Here is a 21,288-nt window from a genome sequence, read left to right on the forward strand (position 1 = left end):
ATGGCGAAACCTTGGAGTGTTGACATGGATATGGAGAAGGAAGAGATCAAATCTGTCCCTATTTGGATTCAGTTGAGTCTGAATTTTAAGTATTGGGGTGAAAAATCTCTTTTCAAAATCGTGAGTCAGTTAGGCAAGCCAATTAAGAGGGATGCAGCCACTGTGAGTAGGGATAAGCTTCAATTTGCTAGGGTGTTCATAACAGCGCGCTCTTTTGAGCTGCTAATTAGACATTCTGATCACTGACTAATCAAACTTAGGATGCAAATTACTAGACTAATCCTGAATTAATTCCCACAATTAACTTTAAAATAACTCACAAAACAAAGATAATTTAAACTATTACAATCCCTGGCTTTCTCACAACATTCTAGCCAACAAATTTCTTCCACATTCACATCCTTGATCTATATCTGAGCCTTTACCAATACCTGCAAAATCACTGAAAATGAATCTGCCCTCACCAGGACAGGTTCAAAGAACAAAGTCAGGGAAACTGAGTACACATTGTCCAACCTGAAACTCATTTTGATAGCTTAAAACATGATATTGTGATTTATTTATTTCAAAGACAAACTGAATAAAACAATATTTCAAAAGATACTCGGTAAACAAATTGCAATAGCTTAAGCCATTTCACATGAAAACCTTGAAGCATAAACTTACGTATTTGGTCAAGAAACAAGACAAGAATATCGACTTTTGCTTAAATAATTTCAAGATTGTATTCATCTCAACTTCCACAGAATTAGAATATGTTCCCGAAGATCGGTATCTAACATACATTTAGAAAATAACTCACTAGGGTTCTTAACTCGCTTCGCATAACTATTGCAGAATCTAGCAAAATCTTTAGTATAGTTTAATTAGCCGATATGAAAATTTCTATTCTCTATATTGTATGTCTCATATGAGCATATACCCTTCTAAAAATTACTGATACCATATTCCTAAATCATCACAATGATTATCTCTCTAAGTTAGTCACAATAACTAGAACTCATTGGTTCTTATGAATAATATATAACGTATCGAAAACGTACTTTAGAAATTTGAAAAAAAACATATACGTTGATGTTTCAAAATACACATACACTAATTCTTTCACAATATATGCTTATTATAGCAAATCGAACACATTTTGTCTTTAAAACTTACATATTGACTGGGGGAAGAGAACACAAATAGAGAAGGGTTGTTCAACCACAGTCTCTATACTTTTAGGGGTCGTCACCCCGCACATATACACATGCTTGCAAGACTTTTAGGACATGTCCCCACACAGATGTACAAATGTACATTTACACAGGTGCACAGTTGTGCATTTACACATATCACACATAAATACACAAGGGTTGTTCATGACCGTTGTTAACGGCTTCTTGCCCACTAAAACACATTTGAAAACTTATCCAATAAATTGAGGAAATATATATTCTTACACTTACTCAAAGTCTGGTATCACAACAAAACCTCATCTGAAATCTTAAACACAATTGAAAATCTTGGCACAAACCATACTTATACAAAGTGATAAATTTGTCCAAAATATCCGCTTAAATATCATAACGAATTACTCATAACTTTTCACAAATTTATGCGTAATTCTTGAAAAATAATTTTTAATATAGTATATATATAAAGTCCAATATTCTTAACAACACTCGAACATAAATTATACTTCAAGGCAAATCATATTTCTTAAACTCATCACAAATCATACTCCCCCGCTCAGATTTTCAACTCTCTAATCCATCGAAATCCTTATTCGCAATTACACAATCGCACATTCAATTTGGTTTGTAACACAAAGATCACACCTCTAAACCATTAGCTTATGATCACAATAGCATAATAATCTCATATCCTTTTAATGCGTAATTTTCATAAAGTCTGGTCACCTATAAGTAATCCTAAATGAATCTGACTTCTCAATAAAATACTATACCAAAACTAGCTTAATAGCTCAATCCGTACCAGTCAAACTTAACTTCATGCTCAATTGCACATGGTTACGTACAAAACTCTATCACATAGATCGTAAAACTAATTCTCATTAGGGTTAAAGTATAAAACGATATATAAACCAGCAATTTAATCGTACTGACATATAAATTGTTTATATTATTTCATCTTATTCAAAGAATAATGTTGGTCTTTCAAATTCAAACATACTCTTTACAGAAAACCATATAAAGATCTCAAACGAAGTAATTTAATAAAATATTGAGCTTCCCAACTCGGTAAAGGGTAACTTGCTAAATATAGGCAATACTTCATAATTCGGAAAATCAAGTAATTAATTAAAATACATAATATATTGAGTAGTTCAAAAACTAGATTCTAGAAGATCAATTAGTTTATTTCCTATGATTACCCAATTCATAAAATTTATTTCAAAAAGTATTTTTCGTTGTAATCAATCATTTTCGTCATATTCGAACTAAAATCATACAGTAACTGGTATATTGGTGAAACTATCGTTTTTTATAACTTTGATCATAACATAAATAAAGAAAATAATAATCTCATAAAAATAATTTGTAGATATTGTTATAAAATTGTATGGCTCAAATAATGGTTCAAGAAAAACAAAGAGTACAAAAGAAATCTATCTCTCACGTATGGGTCAACCGGTAGTTCTTGATAAACCTTATTAATCCCAAAAATAGGTCAATATATATGAGCCACGTACTCATAGTTTTCTAATCATGTACTATGTAGGTTGTTTCAAAATTTGTCATACCTATAGCTTGATTATCCATAATGATATTCAACTGTATTTTTCGAAATGCACTAAGTATAATGAAGCTAACATAAGCCGACTTAGAGTATGGTATTCCGATTACATTACAACCCATATTATGCTTAACAAATATATGTATCTTTATAAATCTCACATAGGTCACATCCTCCAAATATGTAACCAAACCTTAGTAAATCTCACTACCAAATCTTCACAAATCTCACAATTGAATTGGCACAAGTCTCATGTTCAAATCTGTCACAATGTCTCACAATCAAAATTTCATGTCTCAAAAATCGAGCTTTCACAATCCTCGTGTTTAAATCAATTGAGATATATAAATTAAACACACAAATACTAAAATCATTGAAATTCTAAAAATGTTCATATCCGCATCTTATTGGGATTTTCAAATCACAATAGCATAAGTAAAATTTAAATCGAAATTCATATTGATAAACGTAAATCACATTCTTACAATAAAGATAACACAAGACATAAATTTTCATCAAAGTAGATGGACAATGTGTACCTTCAATCGTCACACCTAACCTCCAAGAATCTCATTTCTCGATCACCATCGATCGCTTTAATCCGAATTCAATCTTTCAGAACACATCCCATACTTTAATCTCCGAAGATAAATCATAATCTTGACTTCCAATTTTATCTTGAACTTGTCCTTTAGAAGCCAACAACACAACTAAGAAGTTGGGGAAGTGAGAAGTAACAAGGAAGAGGGGGAACAACGACAACACGTTGGCAACAACAATTGTCAGCTTCAGAAGACCGTATCTCCTAGCTCATGGTTCCGATTTTAGTAATTCTTGAGCCTACGTTGATCAGGTCGAAGAGATATAAAATTCTTGTTCAGAGAATAAAATCTCAAAATGATTGGAAGACCGTTTAAATAAGAGAAACAAAATCTGGTGCTGACATCACAACAACAGCATCAACACTTAGTTTCGGAAGGGATTATCTCCTAGAATACAGCTCCAAATTGAGTGATTCTTGAGCCTAATTTTGGTATCTCGAAACTATCTACAACTTTGATGGAGGAACTATTGGCTAAATTTGATCGGAAACTGGAGATAATTTTAAAAAACAGGAACTAGAAGTGATAGAGGAGATGGGAATTTATAAGTGAGATGAGTACTTGTTCAATTGTTTTCTAAAGTTTTACATTAGGGGTGGTTTGTACCACACTTAATGAGAAAAAGGAAATAATGAAGATGGGTGAACAAAACTAGATGTATTAGTGTTTATGTTGGTTTCTAGCGGCAGAAATAAACACGGACGGTGGTGGTTCTTGCAGTAACCAAAGCTAATTAGGATTGATAAAAGAAATGTGTAAAACTAGATTACACAGATCAAAATCTCATTTGGAATATGTGAAATGTGAATAAGTTAGCTGTATTTGTTTACCTATTGACAACAATGCAAATGGTGGCACTTCCTCCACTAGCCACGCATCAAGAATAGAAAAGGGAATGAGGAGATGACTTCCTCATTTTTAGAGTGATTAAGGTCATTTAGTAACTTAAGCTAGCTTAAAAAAATAATCAGGTTGTTTTTAGTATTAAAAAGAAAAATGATTTTGGAAAATATTAACTCAATTAATAACTAACATATAGTATGTAAGTCATTTAAAAAGAAAGCCACAATTTACAGTTAACTTTAAAATCGTTTTTTAATACTTAAATTTAGCTAATAAAATAGAATTAGCATTTACTTAAAAGCTGCTTAAAAATTGGGCTATTACAGTGTTGGTTGATATGCCAATCACACAAAATCTTCCTGATCAAGTATCCTTTATGAATGAGCATGGTGAGCTGGTTCAGGTACCTATCACTTATGAGTGGAGGCCAACTGTTTGTGATAACTGCAGGCTAGTTGGACATTTAACTACTGAGTGTAAGAAGGGGAAAACTAAGAAAATATGGGTGCAGAAAAAACAACAGGTTCAAAATCACACAGAGGTGGTGGAGCCAAAGGTGGATCAGGAGGGGTTTCAAAGAACTCTCAGAACAATCAGGGTTATACCTACCAACTTGGTGCCAACACTAATTGCTAATCCTTTCCAAATGTTGAATGATGATGGTGTTCATAGTGCTTGCAGTACTGCTGAGTTGGATAGGGGAGATGATATTGAGGAGGGTAGCACAGGAAGAGGGAACTCTTCCAAATCTTATGGATAGAATTTTATCATGGAATGTTAGGGGTATCAATCTAGCTCAGAAACAGGATACTGTGAAACAATTTCTTCACAAATATCATGTGGGGCTGGTTGGTCTCCTAGAACATAAGGTTAAGCTTTCTAATTTAGGGAAGCTTTACCAAAGAGTTTTTTCAAACTGGTGTTTTTCTAGTAATGCAAGTTATCATAATGGTGGCAGAATAATCATTGCTTGGAATCCAGGAAGTTTTTCTGTAAGTATCCAAGCAACTTCTAGTCAGTTCATGCATTGTCTCATTCAACCAGTAAGTGGTATGCCTAGTTTCTTCTGTACTTTCATTTATGCTTTCAATGACAGCTTTAATAGAGAAGTGTTGTGGAAAGATTTGAAGTCTTTGAACACACAGGATGCCTGGATCTTGTGTGGAGATTTCAATTGTGTTATGAGTACTGATGAGAGAGTTGGTTCTCCTGGTAGGAATACTGAAATAGTGGATATATGTGAGTGTATGCACTTTTGTAGTATATATGGAGGATATTAAAAGTGTGGGTAACTTCTACACTTGGAATTGAATAACAAGCAGCAGGGTACAGCCAGGGTTTTTTCTAAAATTGATAGAATTATGGCTAATCCAAAATGGTTAGGTGTTTATAGTTCAGCTGAAGTGTGCTTTATGAATGAGGGATGTTTTGATCATTCTCTTGGCTTGTTGACTGTTTACCCTAGGGATACAGGAAGGAAAAAACCTTTCAAGTACTTTACAATGTGGAAATTTGCTCCTCAATTCATGACTCTTATTCAAGAGCAATGGAGTGGTACAGTTCAAGGGAGCAAGATGTTTGGTGTAGTTCACAAGCTGAAGAAGGTGAAATTGGTTCTTAAAGTATTGAATAGGAGGGGTTTTTCTGATGTTCAAGCTTCTGATCTTCAAGCATACCATGACAGGGTTGCAGCTCAGACATCAATGCATCTTGATCCTGCCAATCAGACACTTGCTGATGCAGAGCTCAATGCAGTTCAGAATTACAAAGTTAAACATCAAGCTTATCTGGAATTTTTGAAACAGAAGGCAAAGGCTGCATGGCTTAAGGATGGTGATGAAAATACATCTCGTTTTCATCAGAGCATCAAAGCTAGGAACACTCATAACCAAGTTTACAGTATTTATGGCATGGATGGGATTTGGAGAGATAACCCTACTGATATTTCTCAAGCTTTCTTGGATTATTATACAACTTTATTAGGCACTACTCACACTGATAGAAGACCAGTTCTTAGTCACATTGTTCAAGCTGGTCCTATGATTACAGATGCTCATAGAAATATTCTTAATTCTCCATATACAGCTGCTGAGGTGAAGAAGGCATTGTTTTCTATCCCTGTTAGGAAGGCACCAGGTCCTGATGGGTATGGATCTTACTTCTATAAAGATGCTTGGAACATTGTTGGTGATGATGTTATCAATGCTATGTTACATGTACTACAGCAAGGCAAGCTACTAAAGGAGCTTAACCATACAGTCATCACTCTCATTCCTAAGACTAAGTGTCCAAAGAATGTGAGTGAATTCAGACCTATCTCCTATTGCAATACCCTGTATAAATGTATTACTAAGGTGATTTGTGGTAGATTGAGGCAAGTGTTACCAGATCTGATCATTGAGAATCAAGGGGGGTTTGTCCATGGTAGATACATAACTCACAATATCATGGTGGTTAAGGATTTGGTAAAGCAGTATGGTAGGAAGAGTGCTAAACCAAGTTGTATGATGAAGATTGATCTTCAAAAGGCATATGACACAGTAGATTGGGATTTTCTACAAGAAATGCTGGTTCAGCTGGGTTTCCTTGGAGCTTTTGTGACTCTTGTTATGGAGTGTGTGACTACTCCTAAATTTTCTCTGATGCTCAATGGCACAATGCATGGCTTCTTCAAGTCAAAAAGGGGGTTAAGACAGGGTGATCCCATGTCTCCCCTTCTGTTTGTGATCTGTATGGAATATCTCTCCAGAATCCTCCATAAAATGAGTGATCTAACTCAATTTCAGTTTCATCCTAGATGCAAAGAGCTTAAGTTTACTCACTTATGCTTTGCTGATGATCTAATCTTGTGTAGTAAGGGTGATTTTCCTTCTGTGTATCTTTTTCTACAAGCTTTTAAGCTGTTCTCAATTTCCTCTGGTCTTTTAGCCAACAAGCAAAAATCAGCTATCTACGGTTGTGGTATGGCTGAGAATGAAATTACCAGAATTGTCAATGTATCTGGTTTTACTAGGAGTCAGCTTCCTTTTAAATACCTAAGTGTTCCCATCCGTGCTAAAAGAATCTCTGCTGCTCAATGTGATAGCCTAGTGGATAAGATGATTGCTAGGATTAAAGTCTGGAGTTCAAGGAATCTCTCCTATACAGCAAGAATGCAACTCATCAATTCTGTTTTAATGAGTATACATATGTACTAGGCTCAGGTGTTTATTCTGCCTAAGAAGGTTTTGCATGAAGTCACTAAGATTTGTAGATCTTTCCTTTGGAGTGGACAAGCTTATAGTCAGAAAAACAGTAACATCTCTTGGGATAGTTCCTGTTGTGATAAAAAGCAAGGTGGTCTTGGCTTCAGAGATGTTATTAACTGGAATATTGCAAGCATTGGAAAATATGTTTGGGCCATTGCATCTAAACAGGATAATGTTTGGATCAAATGGGTCCATGCTGTATACATTAAAGATGGGGATTGGTGGGATTACAGGCCTGTAGCCTTTGCTAGCAGGTATTGGAAGAAGATATGTGCTATAAAAGAGAGATTGAAGTTAGTATATACTCAGGCTGAGTTAGCTGCTATGCCTCATTATTCTGTGAAAATAGTTTATGAGAAGATAATTGGTCCTAAACCTGTGATTCATTGGGACAACATGGTGTGGAATAGGCTGTATATCCCTAAGCATAGATTTATATGCTGGTTGGCAGTGCAGGGTAGGCTGCAAACCACTGCAAAGTTGGCAAGATTTGGGGTAAGCAATACTGCAACTTGTTTGATTTGTGGACAAGCTGATGAAGATCATAGGCATCTGTTCTTTGCTTGTCCTTACAGCAGCAGATGCATCAGTGCACTCAAAGTTTGGTTGGGTATCTCTTACTCCACTGGTAACCTGAAACAGCTTATGAGGTTCATTGCTTATGGCAGAATGTCTAAGTTCAGAAAGCAAGTTAGCTTTGCAATGCTAGCTATTGTAGTCTATTCTGTTTGGTCAAGCAGGAATAGTAGTTTTTGGAATGCTTCTTTTCCAACTGTGCATAATATGGTAACTAGAATTAAGAAAAATGTTAGAGATCGAATCTTGTTTGTTATGCCTAAAAATGTAACTAGGAGAGATAGCTTGTGGTTTGCTACTCTGTAAGCTTGGTTAGTATGTTTTCTAACTCTTTGGTGGGATGGTCCAACCTAGTTGGTTTGTTCCACCTCTGAGTTAGCTTAGGTTGTAAATTTTTTTTGTGCGTAATATTATTCGATCTTGCTTGCCTAGCAAAAAAAATAAAAAATAAATAGAAAATTGACTAAGTCGTTTGGCGTTCGGATCTCAAATGCAATAATACAATTTCAATACCGCAATTTCAATATCGCATTTCAATATCGCACCTTTTAATGTCGCATTTCGATATCGCACCTTTCAATACCGCATTTCAATTCCGCACTTTCAATATCGCACCTTTATTATTGCAATTTCAATTCCGCACTCTTTACTCACCTTTTTAAGGTGATGTGGTTTTGTACGCATTTTCAATAATTCCTTTACTTCTTGTGATGATGCTTTATTTGTTTATTGCTCTCATCACCTCACATGCTAAATTCAACAACATACAAAGGTTACATCACGCTTAACAAAGATAATTCTTGGACAAACCGGCCTTAGGTTCCTTTAATTAACTTTAAAGCAAAGTGATCACGTACAAGTAGAAAAATTCTATGTTCTAAATGCATGTTCAAACCAACCTAGTGTCATGATTAGGGTTATCCGAAAACAATCCTTGTCTTGCACTCGAATGTATTGATAAAGCTCGCAAAATAAGCATCTCGTTCCCTTACCCGGATCTCACACATCCGTTTCTAAGATTCAATATCTTATCCACAAGAGTCAACTTTGGTCCTTCCAAACCGGACCCTTAAATATTGTTTGGTGGCAACTCCTTCGAAATTCAAAATCTTCAAAAACCCGTAGGGATACACGTATACAAAAAAAACCCCTACAGTTGGTGACATCTATATTACTAGTCTTATATGCACGCGATGCGTGCAAAGGGAAATAGAAAACAAAATTGCGATACTACATGCATCTTATAACATCAAACATTATATAAAGGAAAACTTATTTCGCAAAGTTCTTCTAGAGAAAAAGTAGACATTATCTATGTAGCAAAGATCGAAATAGTTTAACAATGTAATACCAAATAAATAAAATAACACTAAAAAGAAGTGTTTAACTTATTCTTATTATATTGCCGCATCATGTTCGGCTAACCGCATGCACTTCTAAGTCGAATCAATTTCCTACAAATAACTAACAATATATAATGTTCTAGATAAAGAGGTAACACGCACGGAAAAACTTTGTATCCAAATTAAGAATATTTTTTCCATGACTCATTTTGGTTTACTTAGGATGCAAAAATGTAAACACGTATCTTTTATTTGGAAATCAATTTGAGCTAACTAAAAATAAAATATTATTTTTAGTAAATGGTAAGCCTTTTATGCTTTGTTTATTTTATTTTATTTTAATATTGGTTGTTTCTTGATATTGTGCGTTTATTATTTTTACATAATTTATTAATATTGTGAGTTGATACTTAATATAACATTCATTTTAATTAAAAAAAATTGGGTGTAATTGAGAGTAAGATTGTTTTAATTGACTTTCAGAAATTTTCCATAAATGATTTAGATGTTCTCATGCGTAAAACTAAAGTTCATGGAAAATGATTTGAATAACCAATTGATTGAGCATTATATATGGTGACATTTATGATTTGCATAACTATAATTTACTTTTTTTTTTTTTGCCAGGCAAGTAAGGATAATATTAAGCACAAAACCAAATTACAACCTAAGCTTAACTTCAAGAGGCACGAACCAACTAGGTTGGACCTTACCACCAAGAAGCAAGCAAACAGAAACACCTATACAAGCTCACAGAGCCAAAAACCAAGTACAATCCCTTCTACTAACCTTCTTAGGCATTACAACTTTGATTCTATCTTTCACAGCATGCTTAATGCTTTTTACAGAATACTGCACTGTAGGAACATACTTATCCCAAAAGCTACCATTTCTGCACTACCAAACTACATAGACTATTGCTGCAAGACCTGCATACCAGACTTGCTTCTTGAAATGAGAATGCCTGCTATGATCAATCCCCCTTGTGATCTGCTGAAGATCAGAAGAAACACCAGGGATACTCAACCAGCTTCTAATATCATTAAGGCATTGCTGACTGTAGGAGCAAGAGAAGAACAAATGCTTATGATCCTCATCCTGTTGCCCACACAATAAACACAGGGGGGACACACTAACACCAATTCTAGCAAGCTTTGCTGTGGTTTGAAGCCTAGCTTGAACAGCCATCCAGCAAATAAATCTATGTCTTGGAACGTTTAGCCTATTCCAAACTAACCTGTCCCAGGTGACCAAAGGTCTAGCCTCAATTAATTTCTCATATACCACTTTAAATGAGTACTGAGCAATAGTACTAAACTCATTCTGAGAGTAATATTGCTTCAAAACCTCCTTAGTTTCACAAATTTTCCTCCAATACCAGCTGGCTGAAGCATTAGGCTGGTAATCCCACCAAACCCCATCTTTAACATACACAGCATTGACCCACTTAATCCAAACATTATCCTGTTTGGAAGCAACAGCCCACACATATTTGCCCATCAGTGCAATGTTCCACTTAACAACATCTCTGAAGCCTAAACCACCCTCTTTCTTGTGACAGCAAGACTGTGCCCAAGAGATATTACTTGGTTTTGTGCTGTAAGCTTTGCCACTCCAAAGAAAAGACCTGCAGATCTTATTAATCTCATATAAAACTTGCTTAGGGAGCACATACACCTGGGCCCAATACATATGCAAACTCAATAAGACTGAATAGATCAGTTGCATTCTAGCTGGGTATGAGAGATTCCTGGAGCTCCAAACTTTAATTCTTGCAATCATCTTGTCCACCAACATATCACATTGAGCTGTGGTGATTTTCTTAGAACAAATTAGTACCCCCAAGTACTTGAAAGGCAAGTAACTTCTGGTAAAACCAGAAACCAATTCTACCCTATTAATATCAGAATCAGACATCCCATAGCAATAGATAGAAGATTTCTGTTTGTTAGGATGTAAACCAGAAGTATCGGAGAATAGCTTGAATGCCTGTAGCAACAGATACATAGAAGCAAAATCACCTTTCCAGCACAAGATCATATCATCTGCAAAGCAGAGATGAGTGAGCTTTACAGATTTACACCTTGGATGGTACTGGAACAAAGGCAGCAAGCTCATGCTGTGCAGAACTCTGGACAAATATTCCATGCAAATGACAAAGAGCAAAGGAGACATGGGATCACCTTGTCTTAGCCCTCTCTGAGATTTAAAGAACCCATGCATAGTGCCATTAATCATCAAGGAGAACATAGGAGTGGTGACACACTCCATCACAATATGCACAAAATTTTCAGGGAAACCCAATTGCTCCAACATCTCCTGTAAGAAATTCCAATCCATAGTATCATAAGCTTTTTGTAAGTCAATCTTCATTAAGCAGCTAGGTTTGACATCCTTCCTACCATAATGCTTCACTAAATCCTGCACCACCATAGTATTATGGACAATGTGCCTTCCATGAACAAAACCACCCTGATTTTCCATGATCAAATCAGGTAAGATTTGTCTAAGCCTATTACACAACACCTTAGTAACACACTTATACAGTGTGTTACAGCAAGAAATGGGTCGAAAATCACTCACAGTATTAGGACATTTAATCTTAGGAATAAGAGTGAACACTGTGTGATTAAGCTCTTTCAAAAGCTTCCTTTGCTGCAGAACATCTAAAACAGCAGCCACCACTTCATCACCAACAATACTCCAGGAATCTTTAAAGAAAAAGGTACCAAAACCATCTGGACCTCACTAGTGGAAAAAGGCTTATTTGCATCCCCGCATTTGCCACGCCATTCTGAACATGTGACGCAAATGACAAATTTTAGCATAAAATTTAGTCATTTGCGTCGCAGCTTTATTAAACTGCGACGCAAATGACTCTAGGATGCCCCCCAGAGTCATTTGCGTCGCAGATTAGTAAAACTGCGACGCAATTAACTCAATCAAGTGCGTCGCAGATTTACTAATCTGCGACGCAAATAACTCTGGGGGGCATCCTAGAGTCATTTGCGTCGCAGTTTAATAAAGCTGCGACGCAAATGTGTTTTGATTTTTTTTTTTCGAATTCACGCTCACGCTTAATTGCTTTCAAGCTTCATTCTGACTTAGGTTTTGCTCGACAAACAACCAACACTGCTTCACTCCCAAACGAAACCAAACACCAACACTGCTAGAGTCTCACCGGCGGCTTCACCCTGCCGTCGTTGCTTCACTGCCGCCTTCCGTGCCTTCCGCCGTTTCTTCACTGCGCTGCCCCTTCACTGCGCTGCACTTCACTGCTTCACTCCTTCTTGCTGTACTCCCTTTTTAGAGCCGCCGCCCACGGCCAAGGAAGTCATCCACGCTGCCGCCCACTCACTCCTTCACGCCGCCGCCCACTCACTCCTTCACGCCGCCGCCCACTCAGCCGCCCTTGTTCATTGTAGTCTCTCCTCTCTTAGGTATTGAATTTTAATTTTGATATTTATTGAATTTTAATTGTGCATTTTAATTTTAATTGTGGACATTATAATTGAATTTTAATTATGCATTATAATTGAATTTTAATGGTTGATATTATTTGTTGAATTTTAATTGGGTACATTTTAGGATTTAGGTTTTGTTGAATTTTAGTTGTAGGTTTTGTTGAATTTTAGTTGAATTTTAATTGGGTACATTTTAGGATTTAGGTTTTGTTGAATTTTAGTTGTAGGTTTTGTTGAATTTTAGTTGAATTTTAATTGGGTACATTTTAGGATTTAGGTTTTGTTGAATTTTAGTTGTTAGGTTTTGTTGAATTAAAAGTTATGAAATGAAGTTTTGGGTATGAAATGAATTTAGGTGATATATGAAATCATGTTTTGGGTTTGCTACAAAATTTTGGATTTATAATGATATGAATAGCCTAGTTTATATTCTAACCTTTGACAAAATTTGGTCTAGTGGTTGAAAATGGATCGGAGTTGGATGTATGGTAGTAAACGATTTTCTACAAGGTTCTTACAAGGGATTCAAGAGTTCATTAAGGTTGCCTTGAAACATCAATCAGAACATGAATCAAGTTTAATTCTGTGTCCTTGTTGTGATTGCAATCATTCAAGGGGGTATCGGGATATTGATGATATTGTTGATCACATAGTTCGTCGCGGTTTTAAGGGTAACTACACGACGTGGACATGGCATGGTGAGAGCATAGATCATGGGGCAAGTTCTAGTATGCCGAGCTCGAGTCAGCATAATCATTGTGATAATGGTGATGATAATGAAATTGAGGATGATATTGGTGTTGAAAGTGAGGAAGAAGAGGAGAAAGATAGGATAGATGATATGATGCATGATGTGGAAGACCATCATTTCGTTGAGCGTCCCCATATGTATGATAGTATAATCAAAGCTTCCGCAACACCATTATATCCTGGTTCTACACAAACTGTACTTGGTGCCGTCATCGAATATTTCAACTTAAAGGTGGAAAACGGTTGGACCAACAAGAGTTTTTCACAGTTTTTGGAGGCCACGTCTGGTAATCTTCCTGAAGGAAACAAACTTCCAAGGTCTAACTATGAGGCCCAGAAGCTTATGTGTCCTTTGGGTATGGATTATGAGAAGATACACGCGTGTCCAAATGATTGCGTGTTGTATCGAAAGCAGTATGCAAATCTGCATGAGTGTCCAAGATGCGGATTGTCCCGTTACAAGATCGTGGAGAATGATGCAACATCAACTAAGAAGAAACCTTCTCCGGCTAAGGTGCTTTGGTATCTTCCAATTATACCAAGATTTAAGCGCCTTTTCTCAGAAGAGAAAACTGCAAAACTCTTGAGGTGGCATGCCGAGGGGAGGAAGAAAGATGGGTTAATGAGGCATCCTGCTGATTCTCCACAATGGAGGAACATTGATCGAAAGTACAAGGTCTTTAGGGAAGAAGTTCGGAATCTCAGGCTTGGTCTTTGCACGGATGGAATGAACCCATTTGGGACACTTAGTACCCAATATAGCACTTGGCCGGTTCTTCTCACCATATACAATTTGCCTCCTTGGTTATGCATGAAGCGTAGATACATCATGTTGTCGCTCTTAATCTCTGGGCCTAAACAACCCGGAAATGACATAGATGTGTATCTAGAGCCACTCATTGAAGATTTGAAATTGTTGTGGGATGAAGGGGTGTTGATGTTTGATGCATACACCAAAACCAATTTCACTTTACGTGCCATGATTTTTTGTACGATAAATGATTTCCCGGCTTATGGAAATTTGTCAGGGTATTCTGTAAAGGGAAAGAAGGCATGTCCAGTTTGTCATGATGATTTGGTCTCGAGGCGCCTAAAATTTTGTGGGAAAGATGTGTACATGGATTACCGGATGTATCTTCCTGAAGATCATCCATTTCGAAAAGAGAAGGAAGCTTTTAATGGAGAATTGGAGATGAGAGAAGCTCCTGCCCCCTTATGTGCGTGTGAGGTTTATGAACGGGTTAAAGACATTGAGACAGAGTTTGGTAAGCCTTATAAAGGTCAGCCAAGTGGTGGTTACAAGAAGAGGTCTATCTTTTGGGATCTCCCATATTGGAGAGATTTGGAAGTTAGGCATTGTTTGGATGTAATGCATATTGAGAAAAATGTTTGTGATGCCATTGTTGGGACATTGTTGAATATGCAAGGGAAAACGAAGGATGGGCCTAAAGTTAGACAAGATATGGCTGCTATGGGTCGCTCCGAGTTGGCACCTCAAGAAAGGGGAAAACGCTGGTACCTTCCCCCAGCTTGTTTCACCTTGTCTAAAAAGGAGAAAGTTAGCTTTTGTGAGTCTTTGCATGGCTTAAAGGTCCCTGCCGGTTACTCTTCAAATTTTCGTAGACTTGTGTCCATGTCTGACTTGAAATTAGTTGGAATGAAATCTCATGATTGTCACGTGTTGATGCAACAATTGCTGCCGGTTGCAATTCGAGGGATATTGCCGCCACAAGTGAGGTATACCATTACAAGATTGTGTTTCTTTTTCAACACAATTTGTAGCAAGGTGATCAATCCAACAATACTGGATGATTTGCAGGCTGATGTACTTGAGACCATGTGTCGGTTTGAAAAGTATTTTCCGCCATCATTCTTTGACATGATGCCTCATTTGATTATTCATCTTGTTCGTGAAATTAAGCTTTGTGGGCCAGTTTGTATGAGGTACATGTATCCCTTTGAACGGGAAATGGGTACCTTGAAAAATAGAGTGATGAATCCGGCCAAACCTGAAGCTAGTATTGTCCAACGAACCGTCGCGGAGGAAGTTGCTGCATGGGTTTCTCAATATATGGCACGTTTGAAAGAAGTCGGAGTACCAAAGTCTAGACATGATGGGAGACTTGGGGGTCAAGGTACAATTGGCAAGAAAAGGATATCAATCAGTTCTGAAATGATGTGTAAGGTTGAGCTGTTTGTGGTGCAAAGTCTTAGTGAAGTCCATCCATACGTGGCTGAGCACATGAACTTTCTTAGAGAGCAATATCCTTCAAAAAATGGTCCTCAACTGATAAAAGAGCATAATCGTTCATTCCTCACATGGTTCAAGCGTCGAGTGATGGATCAATTTTCCGACACGCCTAATGAGGTATCTGACATGGTGAGATGGTTGGCATATGGTCCTAAATGTCAAGTCATATCTTATGAGGGGTACGACATCAATGGCTATTCTTTTTACACGAAGCGACAAGATGACAAAACGACGATGCAAAATAGTGGTGTTACGGCAATATGTTTGTCTTCAGAGTATGCTAGTGTAAAAGATAGAACACTTGTAGATACGACGAACTCTTACTATGGAGTCATTGAAGAAATATTAGAGTTGGAATATAAGTATTTTAAGATTCCTCTATTCCGGTGCAAGTGGGTTGATATTAGTCGCGGTGTCAAAAAGGATGAACATGGGTACCTGACACTTGTAAACTTTAGTCGAGTTGGGCATCTTGCAGATCCTTTCATATTAGCATCACAGGCAAAACAAATCTTTTACATGGTTGACCCTGCCGATCGTAGTTGGTCAGTTGTTCTGGAAGGCAAAAGAAGAATACTTGGCGTTGAGGATGTAGATGATGAAGAAGAGTATGATGAGCAGTTTAATGAGATTCCACCTTCCTCCTGGCATATCCCTCAAATGATTGACGATGTTGACATGAGTTATACACGCCGAGATCATGATGAAGGATTTTATGTTGAAAAAGAGAAATAGTGAGATAGGTACTATTTTGGCAACTATTTTTTCACCAAGTTAATTTGTAGATTAGTTAAAAGTTGGGTTCGAAAATGTCATTTTTGCCTAAATATGTACTATAACGACCCAATTACCCTTAAATGTGGAATAATAGATTATTACGAGGCTTAGAAAGTTATAACTATGCATATGAGACATGTAATAAGTTTGAAAACATTCCTTAGGTTCTTTGGTTCAAAGTTGGGTTCGAAAATGTCATTTTTGCCTAAATATGTACTATAACGACCCAATTACCCTTAAATGTGGAATAATAGATTAGTACGAGGCTTAGAAAGTTATAACTATGCATATGAGACATGTAATAAGTTTGAAAACATTCCTTAGGTTCTTTGGTTCAAAGTTGGGTTCGAAAATGTCATTTTTGCCTAAATATGTACTATAACGACCCAATTACCCTTAAATGTGGAATAATAGATTATTACGAGGCTTAGAAAGTTATAACTATGCATATGAGACATGTAATAAGTTTGAAAACATTCCTTAGGTTCTTTGGTTCAAAGTTGGGTTCGAAAATGTCATTTTTGCCTAAATATGTACTATAACGACCCAATTACCCTTAAATGTGGAATAATAGATTAGTACGAGGCTTAGAAAGTTATAACTATGCATATGAGACATGTAATAAGTTTGAAAACATTCCTTAGGTTCTTTGGTTCAAAGTTGGGTTCGAAAATGTCATTTTTGCCTAAATATGTACTATAACGACCCAATTACCCTTAAATGTGGAATAATAGATTATTACGAGGCTTAGAAAGTTATAACTATGCATATGAGACATGTAATAAGTTTGAAAACATTCCTTAGGTTCTTTGGTTCAAAGTTGGGTTCGAAAACGTCATTTTTGCCTAAATATGTACTATAACGACCCAATTACCCTTAAATGTGGAATAATAGATTAGTACGAGGCTTTAGGATAGTGGTGGTTGTTCAAAGGATGATGGATGGTTACACCTGATACTTCTTTATTCAGGGAATTTCCATACTCCTTGAATTCTTATGCAACTGGTCTCTATATTATGCTCATGGAGCTGGATATTATGTCATCCATGTTTGCACTCCCAAACTACCTCCCAACCCGGAAAAAAAACATCTTATTTGGATTTAAGTGTCTGCTAAGTTCCTGTGTACCATCTAATTGCTGGTTGTTAGTATCTGAAGGTTATTTCAGGAGCTTGGTTGTGCTTTCTTTGTTGCTTAATCTTTAAAGAACAGTCTGTTTTTGGGTGGGTTTGTGGACCAAAATTTTGCATATTCAAATTCATTCCCCAGCATTTGTACAGAACTGATCAGAACTGACCAGTTCTATGCACTGATCTGCACAGCTCAGATCAGAACTGTGCAGATCAGTGCACAGAACTGGTCAGAACTTTAACCCCAGGAATAGAAAACAAAGCCTTCCTTACTTCATCTGCAGTGTATGGACCATTCAGGATAGCTCTATGTTGATCATTTATGAGAGGACCTACCTGGACCACTTGACTGAGAACTGCTTTCCTATTGGACTAAGTAGTACCCAATAAGGAAGTATAATACTCCAAGAAAGCCATAGACACCTCAGTAGAATATTCTTTCCAAATGCCATGCATATCATGAATACTATAAATCTGATTCAGAGTTCTTCTCTGTCTGATGCTCTGGTGAAAAAGAGCAGTGTTTTCATCACCTGCTTTGAGCCAGGCCATCTTTGCTTTTTGTCTCAAAAAATCCAAATATGCCTGATGTTTTAATCTATATTCACTGATAGCGTGCAGTTCCAGATCAGCCAAAGTTACATCAGAAGGATTCAGATGCATAGCCTGTTGAGCTGCATTCATATCATTAAATGCCTTCATATCTGCAGCCTGAATATCAGAGAAACCCAACCTATTCAGATCCTTCAAAGCACCCTTAACTTGCTTCAATTAGTTAACAACCACATACATCTTTGTGCCATGAAATTGCTTATTCCATTGTTGCTGAATGATAGAGAGAAAATCAGGAGAACTCTTCCACACAGTGAAATATTTAAAAGGCTTCTTTCCCCCTCCAGTTCTAGGATAAACAGTAAGTAAACCAGGGGAATGATCAAAGGTTCCCTCATTCATAAAACAAACCTCAGCTGTGGGAAATTGAGTTTGCCAAGTAGAATTTGCCATAATTGTGTCAAGCTTTGAAAATACTCTGGCAGCACCTTGCTGTTTATTGTTCCAAGTGTAATAATTTCCCACACTCTTAATATCTTCCATTCCACAGAAATGCATACATTGACATATATCCACAATCTCAGCATTCCTAACAGGAGCCCCTATCTTCTCTTCAGTGGTCATTACACAATTAAAATCACCACACATAATCCAAGCATCCTGAGTGTATAAAGCTTTGAGATCACTCCAAAGATCCAATCTCTTATGACTTTCATTGAAGGCATAGATGAAAGTACAATAAAAACTATAAGAACCACCCACTGGCTTAACCAGACAGTGAATAAGCTGGCTTGTAACTTGTAGAATAGTCACAACAAAACTGCTAGGATTCCTAGCAAGTACAATCCTACCCCCATCATGATAACTGCTATTACTAGTGAAACACCAATTCAAAAATACTTTTTGGTAAAGATTCCCAAGATTAGGAACCTTCACCTTATGCTCCAGAAGTCCTACTAGCCCCACATGGTGTTTGTGAATGAAATGCTTCACTACACCTTGCTTATGAGCTAAATTAAGACCCCTGACATTCCAAGTTACAATTCTATCCATAAGAGTGGGAGGAGTTCCCTCCTCCTAGATCACCTGCCCCACCTTCAATGTCCACCTCCACTACTACATGTTCAACTTCACCAGTTTCCTCTTCATTTAACAAATGAAAAGTGTTATTCAAGTGTGTTGGTGCTGCAATTGAGTTTGTCACCCTGATAGGCCTAAGAGCTTGTTGAAAACCCTCTTGGTCCACTTCAGGAGCTTGCACCATTGGCTTCACTAGCTGCACTGAGTGTTTCTGCACCCAAACTTTCCTAGTACCCTGCCTACATTCAGCATCTTGGTGTCCCACCATCTTACACACCCCACACTTACTAGGTTTCCATTCATACTTTATGTCTACCTTAATCAATTCACCATGTTCATCCATGACAGAAACTTGATCAGGCAAACTTTGAGTAATAGGCATGTCCACTAAAACCCTAGCAAAGTGAATCTTATCCCTATTAGTAGTGGCAGAATCTCTTTTCACAGGTTTCCCTATTTGATTCACAATTTTGAAGAGTGCCTTTTCCCCCCAATATTTGATATTAAGTTTTAATTGAACCCATATAGGAACAGACCTAATCTCCTCCTTCTCCATGTCCATATCTACACTCCATGGCTTCATGATCAATGGCTTACCATCAAAGAAAAAGTGTCCTGTTAACACCTTATCCCTCATGTCCATAGTGTGAAATCGAACTAGGAACATCCCTTTTTTCACCATGACTACCTTATCAAGCTTGTAATTCTTCCATATTCGTCTAACAAAACCCTCCATAACATGAGCAGGTGGATTAGCACCAACAACATAGCACAAAACAGCAGAATTCCAGAATTCTATTTCTTCCTGAATGTCATCCAAATCAATCTGAATAGGGTCTAGATTTTCAACCGATTTATTCGAAACTGATTTATCAGATATGCTACCAACTTCATCATTATTATGCACAGATATCTCATCCAATTGCTGCAAAATAGGGACAGAAATTGTACCTACATCCATGTTTGCTCTCTTTTGACGCACCAACTCAGAAGAATGGTGAATCTGCGGCATCCACTCATTGAATGAGTGTCGCACCTCTGATCTCAGTTGAAGATGTTGCACACTTTATTTCGGAGTGAGAATGTCATTCTCCATTCCAAAATCCAGTGCCTCCACGCCTAATAGTTCATCAATCGGACGCGTTCTGAGAGCCTGCGAATCCGATGAAGGTCCACGAGGCTTCGTCATCACATTTCCATGAGAATTATGCTTGCTACCTTGCCCTTTGCCCCCAGTTTTTCGTGCCATGGCAACGGAGCACGATAAGGCTATCGTGCACCGAGAGAAAGCTTGGGGAGAAAGAAAAAGCTTTTTGTAACTACTCCTCGATACTTCTCTTCGATAACTATAATTTACTTAAGTTGAGGCATTTTTCTTTGATACGATTTGCAGCTTTTCATTTATTCCTCTCATAATTTCACCTTCATTTACTAAAGTTTACGTGTTTTGTTTTTTTATTGATGTCATAATTTAATCGTGATTGGAAAATGTGATTAGGATGATATGGAAAGTTTGAGTTATTATTGGGATTCTTTTTTACTTTTTTGTTTTCTTCCCTAATCACTTATTATTTAATTGGAATATTTGGAGTATGTTGCTACTTATATATAGGTAGGGCCGTAGGGGTGTTCATAGAACTGTAACCGTGAATCGTATCGAAAACCGAAAAAGGCGGACCAAACGGGCGGTTAACTGAACCGGAAAATTAACATAAACGGCTACTGTAACCGAACCAGTAAAATTAACGGTTAAACGAGTTGGTTATGATTATAGTTTTTTTTTTTAAAAACGGTAAACCAAAAATACCAAATTTATTTTTGGGAAAAAATATTTTAATTTTGATGTAGACAAGATCTTTGCAGATTTGAACATGATACGGATATTATCTGATCCTATCAGTTATGGTCTGGATATATAATGGTTCTGATCTAT

At 37.0% G+C, this 21,288-nt stretch overlaps 1 protein-coding gene across 1 annotated transcript; it reads left to right on the forward strand.

The window, feature by feature from the left end:
* Positions 1-4,944, forward strand: LOC110805857 (uncharacterized). The gene is made up of 2 exons (XM_022011475.2): positions 1-166; positions 4,511-4,944. The coding sequence occupies exons 1-2, from the start codon at positions 1-3 to the stop codon at positions 4,942-4,944; spliced, it is 600 nt and encodes a 199-aa protein (XP_021867167.2).
* The last annotated feature ends 16,344 nt before the right edge of the window (positions 4,945-21,288 follow it).

This window comes from Spinacia oleracea, chromosome 6 (assembly GCF_020520425.1).
Source record: "Spinacia oleracea cultivar Varoflay chromosome 6, BTI_SOV_V1, whole genome shotgun sequence".
Taxonomy (NCBI): Eukaryota; Viridiplantae; Streptophyta; class Magnoliopsida; order Caryophyllales; family Amaranthaceae; genus Spinacia; species Spinacia oleracea.